This window comes from Octodon degus, unplaced genomic scaffold (genome assembly GCF_000260255.1).
Source record: "Octodon degus isolate 3935 unplaced genomic scaffold, OctDeg1.0 scaffold00001, whole genome shotgun sequence".
Taxonomy (NCBI): domain Eukaryota; kingdom Metazoa; phylum Chordata; class Mammalia; order Rodentia; family Octodontidae; genus Octodon; species Octodon degus.
Genome location: NW_004524577.1, coordinates 7919598 through 7928697, shown reverse-complemented (window position 1 = coordinate 7928697; position 9100 = coordinate 7919598). Strand labels below are relative to the sequence as shown.

Here is a 9100-nt window from a genome sequence, read left to right as displayed (position 1 = left end):
TGTGGTTTTTGGTTTTTGTCTTTTTGAGACAGGGTTTCACTATGTAGTTCAGGCTGGCCTTGAGCTCACTTTGTAGCCCAGGGTGGTCTGGAACTTGCAACAATCCTCCTGCCTCAGCCTCCCAAGTGCTGCTACAGGTGTGCGCCGCGATGCCCAGTTCAGCTCTTTGGCTTTTCGAGGCAGAGTCTCTGTGTCAGTGATGGCAAGCCTTTAAGAGCTTCGGTGACACGAGTGGCCTGCTGCAGCATGCGTGCCATAGTTCTCTACCACTGGGCTATGAAATACTCCAGACTGGCCTCAGAGTTGTGGAGATCAGCTGGGGAGATAGCTCAGTAGCACCGTGCCTGCCTGGCAAGCACAGAGTCCTGAGTTCTATTTCCTGGACCAAAAAAAAAAAAAAGACGTTGTGGACATCCTCCTGCGTGCGGGAATTACAGGCTTGTGCCGCCATGCCCCAGTTCAATAGAGATGCTTCTGCTGACTGTTTAAGGAGGAGGAAAAACAGCTAGTCACTAGAACTTCGAGAAGTGATAGTAGCGGATTAGCATAGCAGCAGCTTGGGCTTTTTCAATTCTCCTGGGATGTGAAGGTAGGAGCCTGTCAGGCCCTGGAGCCTGGGAACCATGGCAGCTCTTGGTCTGAAGACCTGCCAGTCCCTGGTTCTTTCTGTGGTGGGAAGGGCTGGCTGGGGGAGGCTCGGTGACCCTCGACCCTCCCTCTTACCCTTGGCGCAGGAGAAGAGTGGCTGGTCCGCTCAGTGGGTGCGTATCTCCCGGCGGTGTTTGAGGAAGTTCTGGATTTGGTGGATGCTGTGATCCTTACAGAAAAGGTTTGTGGGTAAAGGGGCCCCGGAGAGCGAGTGCTGCAAGTAGAGAGCGTGGTGGCCGTGAGTGTGGGTGTCAGAGAGAAACCATATTTCTTTTTGTTTGTTTGTTTTTTGTGGTACTAGGGATTGAACTCAGGACCCTGCGCTTGCCAGGCAAGCACTTACTCTACTGAGCTATCTCCCCAGCCTGAGAAACCATATTTCTAAGGTCCTAAAAAAAAATTAGAAAAAAAAAATTAGAGGGGCCAGCGAGACAGCTCAGTGGTCTAATGTGCCTGCTTAGGCAAGCGCAGGGACTGTGGTTCGATCCCCAGCACCACATGCCTTGGCAGCCCCACCCCCAGGACAGGCTGAGGTGGCTGCAAACAATAAAAAATTAGAATTCAAATATCTAAGGAAGACTGGGCATGGTGGTGCCTGTAATCCCAGCTCTTGGGAGGCTGTAAGCAGGCGGATCACTGCGAGTCCGATCTAGTAGTGAGACCCTGAACACCCTGTAAACCCTTCCCTAAAAATACAAAAAAAACCCAAATACCTGAGGAGTATTCTGGTCTGGAGTGTCTGAGGACAAAGCATCCTCCTGGGTTGGCCCATGTTGTCAGGCAGAACTGGGAGCCTTCAGTGACCAGTGGTGGTCCCGGAGTCCCGAGGGAGGTGGCAGGAGGAGTTGGAGGAGGGCTTGCTCATACCAGTGTCTCCTACTGCAGACAGCCTTGCACCTCCGGGCTCTCCAGAACTTCCAGGACTTGCGGGGAGTGGCCCGCCGCACTGGAGAGGAATGGCTGGTCACGGTGCGAGACGCCGCAGCCCACGTGCCGGATGTGTACGAGGAGGTGCTGGGGGTTGTGCCCATCACGACCTTGGGTCCCCGCCACTACTGTGTGGTCCTCGACCCTGTGGGACCAGATGGCAAGAACCAGCTAGGACAGAAGCGCGTCATCAAGGTGAGCTCCCCTCCATCCTGAGCTGTCCTGCAAGGGTGGTGGCTACGAGTGGCAGGAATCTCATTGGCTCTCCCTTCCCCCTGTGCCGGGATGCATTCTAGAAATGCGCCTTTGCACACGTCGCGTGTACGTATGTATACGTACACGTCCATATGCATGGTATGGCAGCATCGTCTCTCCATTTGATTCCCGAGCAGCCTCCTTGTGACTTGGCCCTCAGGGACTTATTGCCTCTTCCAGAAAGTCCCTGGAAGGGTGGGGATGGGCCATGCTAAAGGCCCTGGAACTCAGCCCTTCCACTTCTGTGTTCTGGCATCTGTCAGCCTGTGCAAAATCTCATGATTTGCCCTCCTCCCACTCCCTCCCCTAGTCCCCTCTTTTCTACCAGTATTGGAGGTTGAACCCAGGTTCTTTGCAATAAACTCCCTTGGCCCTTTTTACTTATTGTGAGACAGGTTGGCACTAAGCTGCTATATAGCCTGGACAAGGTGGAACTTTTATTTGTTTGTCTGTTTTGTGGGCCCGGGGGGGGGGGGGGCGTTGGTGGAACTTTTGGTCCTCCAGCCTCAGCCTCCCAGAGTGCTGGGATCACAGGCAAGCACCTCCAGGCCCGGCTCGCCGTGCATGTGAACACCGGGGTCAGGAGATATTCTCAGTGGAGGCTGTGTAGTAGACATGACCTGTGACTGCGATACATAGTGTCATGCGAACCATAAACGCTACATATGCAGTTGGGAGCTTAGAACATTTTTTTTTTTTTGGCTCCAAATGCCTTCAGGGCAGGTTTGGCTGGCTTGAGTTGTGGGGATTGAACCACAGCAACCTGAGCCTGACTGCTTTGTTGAAGCAACCACTTAAAGAGCTGAGCTAAGGGGCAGGCCCCCCTAGAACATTTTATTTGCAAAATCAAGAGCTGAAAAAAAGTAGAAGCAACCCCAATGTTCACTAGTTGATGAATGGAAAAAAAAAAATGGTGACACATCCATACAGTGGATATTGTTCAGCTATAAAAGGAGGTGAAGAGCCACGTCTAGGGACACATGCCTATAATCCCACTACTCGAGAGGCTGAGGCAGGAGAATTCCCATTAACTTGAGGCCAGCCTGGGCTACATAGGGAGACCTGGTCTCAAAAACATCAAAAGAAAAAAAATGAAATACTTTTGTGGACTACAACATAGGTAGAATTAAAAACTTGCTAAATGAAAGAACCCAGAGAGAAAAGTCCACTTATCTATTGTATGTTTATGTTTAAGCACAAGGCTCAGGGGCCAGGGCGATAGCTCAGTGGATAGCTCAGCAGCATAAGTGACCGCCTGGCAAGCACAAGGTCCAGAGTTCGATTCCCCTTACTGCAGGAAAAAACAAAAAACAGCCCCCACACACAAGGCTCAGAGTAGGCAAAGCAGAGAGCAGAAAGTAGACTAGCAGTTGGTGACCTAATTGGTCCGGGTTCGGTAGTGATTGCTACTAGGTACAGGTTTTCTTTGCAGAGTGATGAGAATATTTTAGACATACATAATTATGGTGGTTGGACATCTCTGAATAAGAGAAAGCAACTGAATTGTACGCTCCAGATGAGTAGAGTTTGTATGGAAATTATACACCTGTCTCATAATGCGGTAAAGATACAGCCAGCCTTCCTGTCTGGGGGCTTCACGCCTACACACCATCCAGCTAGGGATCCAGATATTGGGAGAAACACTTGTGTCTGAGCTGAACATGCTCAGACTTTCCCCTGGTTATTCCCATAATAATACAAAATAATAATAACTACTAACATAGCATTTATATTAGACATCAGTATGACTTAAGGTATGTGGGAGGCCATGGTGGTGCACACCCGTAATCCCAACTTGCTGGGAAGCTGAAGCAGGAGGATTGCAAGTTCAAGCCCAGCCAAAGCAATAAAGCAAGATCCCCATTTCATGATAAAATTAAGTTCTGAGGCAGGTATGGTGGCATACACCTGTAATCCCAGCACCCCAAGAGGTAGCGCCAGGAAATTGAAAGTTTGAGCCCTGCATAGATAATTTAGTAATTTAGCAATGCCTGTATATATAGTTTTATTTTTATTCATTTCTTGAGACACAGTCTTGCTGTGTAGTTTCAGGCTGGCCTTAGCCTTGGACCTACTACATAGCCCAGGCTGACCTCGAACTCACGGAAATCCTCCTGCCTCAGTCTCCGAAGTGCTGGGATTGTAGGCATGTGCCACCATGATTGGTTTACTGTGCCTTTTTATGTAAGGGACTTGGACTTGGGGTTCCCTATGGGAGTGGCAGCATCTGGGAACCAATCACCCACAGGTACAGCGGAAAACTGTAGACATTTTGAAGACTTGGGTGGCAGGGCAGATTAGACCCATAAGACTAGACTTTCCCAACCCTCAAATTATATACTACTTCTCCCAACCAAAAAAAAAAATGAAAGGGGCCGGGGAGATGGCTCAGTAGGATAAGCGCTTGACTGGCAAACGTCAAGGATCTGAGTTCAATCCCCGGTTCCGCAAAAAAAAAAAAAAAAAAAAAAAAACGAAAAAGAAAAATAAATTATATCATCCCAGAAAACAAAGCATGGAAACAATAAGCAGAAACAGTTAATTGTTTTAAATGTATATTTTAAATTTTTTAATTTAAACCTGAGTGGAGGCCTGTAATCCCAGCACTGTGCAAGTTGAGGCAGGAAGATCGCAAGTTCAAGCCCACCTCGGGCAGTTTAGCACAAGTGCCTGTAAGGGTTCAGTATGTAACTCACCGGGAGAGTATACCTGGGTTTCATCCTCAGTGCTGGAACTTGGTACAGTTGTCCAGTTATGGGAAACAGTGGTGTGTGTGTGTGTGTGTGCGCGCGCGCTAGTGTTACTGGGGGTGCAATCCAGGTGCTGTGCACTGAACTACATTTGCAGACCTTTTTTGAGGCTGGGTCTTGCTGCATTGATTAGGCTGGGTTTTTGTTTTTGTTTTGTTTTGGGGTTTTTTAGTACAGGGTCTACAAGGTCTCACTACTAGATGGGACTCAGTGATTTGCCTGTATCAGCCTCCGAAGCGCTGGGATTACAGGTGCGCGCACCACGCCCAGTCTCAGTCACTGTTTCGGTGCACCCTGAGGGCGGGGCCAGCGCGGCATGCTGGGGATGGAGCCCTCGCCCTGGCCGCTGTGCTCTGCCTCAGCAGGAACTGTAGTCCTGCTGAGCTATCTGGTCGGTCCTTAGGCTGGGTTTGAAAAGTATTCTCCTCCTGCCTCAGCCTCTCAGTGTAGGATTATAGAGGCGAGCCACACGGCCTGATGATCGAGCTAGGGCGGTGAGCAGCCTTTCACCTCCGGTGTTGATGGTTTCATGGTGAATGCCCGAGGGTCTTCTTAGTACTAGGGACTGAAGCCAGGGCCTCGCCCTGCTAGGAAAGTGTCCTACCACTGGGCCCCATCCCTAGACCTTTTAAAGTTTCATTTTGAGACAGGACCTCCCTACCTTGACGGGGTTCACCTCTAACTTGCAATCCTTTTTCTTCTACCTGCCAACTAGTGGGATTATAGGCCCGAGCCTTCATTCCTGGCGATCGGTTCAGCCCTGTTTAGTGAGGGTCCGGGCATTGGCAGTTTACAGAATCTTTTATTTATTTATTTTTTGGAGTGTTTTAGAAATTTATTTGTTGTTTGAAGTAATGCACATTATGTTAAAAATGTACAAAAATAAAAGATGCTGAGTAAGTCCCTTAAGTTTTCTTTTCTTTTTTTTCAAATTGGTAGGACACTTTCAATAACACATTGCAAACTCTCTTCCTAGTGGTTACGAGATGCAGACATGATATCCTATTTACAAACACTATTAGAACAAATCCTTGTATTCATTAAGAGAATGTAACTAAATATCTATCCTAACCATTTTGAATACGTGGATACAAAATGGACACTCATCTGTATCCCCTTTTTGGTTTAGTTCCGTCATTTGAATATTATAGATGTGTTAACTCAGCAAAATATTCTAAAAGAGTCCAGTAGTCCATAGTAGTATTGGGTCTTCCGCTTGACTGGCGGTGTCAGAAATTGTTGACAGCTCAACATAACAGCATGGCTTTACTTCTTATACTTCGTTTTTATACTTTTCTGGTGGATGGTTAAGACCAAGGTAAAGCAGGACCTATGCAACAAAGAGTTGTAGCTTTTGGATCTGATAAGGTCAGTCAAATCCCCTCAGGATTTGTCCTGAGATCCTGTCCCTCAGATTGTAGAACCTTTATCAGTGCAGCCATGTGGATGAGTCACGGCCATTGCTTGGCCAATGTGCTCTTTGTGAAAGCCTGAGAGAATGTTTTCTCTCCATGTGACTCTCCTTAGCCACACTCTGCATCATCGATCACTTTCCTCTTTGTCTCCATAATCTCCTTGATCAGAAAATTTGGGACACTACTGAGTTACATGACGTTACAGTACAAGTTCTCATATGTCCTGAGTCTTAATTGACCTTGGAAGGCTAGGGCCAAAATGTTGGTTTTGGCTTTCCTTGCAGCCCTCCTTTTTCTCTTACTTTGTTCTGCAAACTTAGGTTGTTAACCCTCCAGAAGAGAAGCTTATTGTTATTACCATACAAACTAGGCTGTTAAGCTTAACCTCACTATCTGTCTGAATATCAAACCTCTTGGGCATAACATGGAACAGGTATTTTTCATCAAGTATTGATATGTTAAACTTTAAGTCTCTACAGAATATGATGAAAAAAACATTTAAAAAATTAAAATATATTTTAAAAATAGGCATAAAGAATTATATAATTCTTGTGTTTACACATAAGTCCAGAAATCTAACCATATACAACCTTGTAGTAGGACAGTCCCGCAACATTCCTTTCCTGTCTCCCGCCTTCATTTACAGAATCTTTTAAAGATGTAGTTGAGGGGCTGGTGAGATGGCTCAGTGGTCTAAAGCACCTACTTAGAACAAGCTTAATAAAGCACAGGGACCGCGGTTCAATCCCCAGCACCACATGCCAGCCAGCCCCGCCCCCTAGTGGGCTGAGCTGGACACACACACACACACACACACACACACACACACATAAAATAAATTAAAAATTTAAAAAAAAAAATAAAGTTGTAGTTGAGCGTTGGGAGTGCGAGTACATCTCAGTAGTCCCAGCATCCTAGGAAGCTGAGGCAGGACGATCTCAAGTTGGAGTCCAGCCTGGGCAGGTTGGACAGTTTAGCAGCATAGCAAGACCCTGTCTCAACATAAAAAGGGCTGGGGATATAGCTCAGTGTGGAGACCCTGGGTCTTCCTGTCCATCCTCAGTACGGCAGAAAAGGTGGGGCAGGGGGGTCATGCTTGATCCAGTAAGCTTCTACTAGCACTTGTCTTGAGCCTCCCAGTCTGAAGAGCTTGATGACGTGGGGGACGTGCCATCGGAGGCACCGTGGTCCTGGGTGACAGCTGCTCCTGACACCCGCCTTCCCTGTCTCCCCACCAGGGCGAGAAGTCCTTTTTCCTGCAGCCTGGCGAGAGGCTGGAGCGAGGCATCCAGGATGTGTATGTGCTGTCCGAGCAGCAGGGCCTGCTGCTGAAGGCGCTGCAGTCCCTGGAGGAGGGCGAGGAGGGCGAGGAGGGCCCACACCAGGCCGGGGACCACTGGCTCATCCGAGGGCCCCTGGAGTACGTGCCGTCGGCCAAGGTGGAGGTGGTGGAGGAGCGCCAGGCCATCCCTCTGGATGAGAACGAGGGCATCTACGTGCAGGATGTCAAGACTGGGAAGGTGACAGCTGAGGGACGGGCGCTGGTGGGCGGTGAGGTGGGGGTTTCCTCATGCCTAGTGGGGGATGATGGAGAGCGGCCTGAGGGCAGGCTGGGAGGGCCCTTGAGACTGCCTGGATAAGACGTTCTGTGGAGGACCTGTCATCGCTTTGCCTTAAATATCTAATTTCACACTTGAGACACTTGGCGGAGAGGCTGAGCTAGGTGTTAGTGTGGAGGTTCTGCCCTACCACGGGTCCGGTACCAATGCAGAGTTCTCATAGAAGTGTGACCAGGGGACAGTGAGAACCTCCTCCCCAGGGCCAGAACTATAATCCCACCCCGCTGGCATCTGTCTCTGTGATGCCCTCCAAGCTGCCCCAGGAAGGAAAATTCTAGAATTAAGGTCAGGCATGCACCGTGCATCAAGTGCTGTTATTTGAACTAGACGTATGAAATTTCCTTTGTTCGTCAAGGTGAGGTATCACTCTCCCGTCTGCTTTACAGACGAGGGCGCTGACGCCCCGTGAGGAGGCAGCTTGCCCCAGGTCACAGCTAGCAGCTAGCAGAAACTGCCCAAGCACACTGCTGCCCTGCCATTGCCGGCCAACTCTGCTGAGCACGCGGGGCTGCTCCCTCCCTCCCTCTCCCCACCATAACGCCCCCGCATCCCTGTTCCTGTCCTCAAGGTGCGCGCTGTGATCGGAAGCACCTACATGCTGGACCAGGACGAGGTCCTGTGGGAGAAGGAGCTGCCTCCTGGGGTGGAGGAGCTGCTGAGCAAGGCGCAGGACCCCCTGGCCGACAGGGGCATGACAGACAGCACCAGCACCCTTCCTCCCTCCGCCGCCCGGAACAAGACCCGCGTGGTCAGCTACCGTGTGCCGCACAATGCGGCCGTGCAGGTGTACGACTACAGAGCCAAGCGGGCCCGGTGAGCTGTGCCCCCGCGGCTGCCACGGGGAGGCAGGGGCGTCTGCCTGTGCACATCTGACCTCTGGCTCTCTCTGCAGTGTGGTCTTTGGGCCAGAACTGGTGTCGCTGGGTCCCGAGGAGCAGTTCACTGTGTTGTCCCTCTCGGCAGGGCGGCCCAAACGGCCCCATGCCCGCCGGGCACTCTGCCTGCTGCTTGGGCCTGACTTCTTCACAGATGTCATCACCATCGAGACTGCAGATCACGCCAGGCTGCAGCTGCAGCTTGCCTACAACTGGTGAGGGCTGCGCATGGGCCCTTCGCAGGCGCTTCTGCGGGCACAGTGCCAGGGCACCTCCAGGAGGACATGGCCTCCCGAGTCAGAGCATTGAATCTGTGTCAGGGATCTGGTGCCTGGGTCAGGAAGGAAGCTGGGGCGTGGAGATAGCTCAGTGGCGGGATTGCTGGAGGCCCTGCATCACGTGCTGGGCGCTGAAAAGGAACAGGCCAGGGCTTTGTGAAACCTAAGGAAGAGGCTGCCTCCCCAGCGGGCCGCAGGAATTCAGGGAGCTGGTAGCAGGACGCTGCCCCAGCTAAGCTCCCAGCGTGTGTTCAGCCAGATGTATCCCTGAAATGTTTTAAAAGATCAGTACTTTGTGCCCTGTGTCGTGATGAATGCCTGTAGTTTCAGCTT

At 50.4% G+C, this 9100-nt stretch overlaps 1 protein-coding gene across 1 annotated transcript in view; it reads left to right on the top strand.

Annotated features, from left to right (window-relative positions):
* Mvp (major vault protein) overlaps positions 1–9100 on the top strand; it is a 33558-nt gene that overhangs the window by 20657 nt on the left and 3801 nt on the right. The window contains exons 7-11 of the mRNA XM_023709836.1: positions 735–829; positions 1534–1770; positions 7234–7515; positions 8183–8427; positions 8507–8704. Of these exons, the coding sequence (XP_023565604.1) occupies positions 735–829; positions 1534–1770; positions 7234–7515; positions 8183–8427; positions 8507–8704 (1057 nt within the window). The remainder of the gene's footprint in view (positions 1–734; positions 830–1533; positions 1771–7233; positions 7516–8182; positions 8428–8506; positions 8705–9100) is intronic.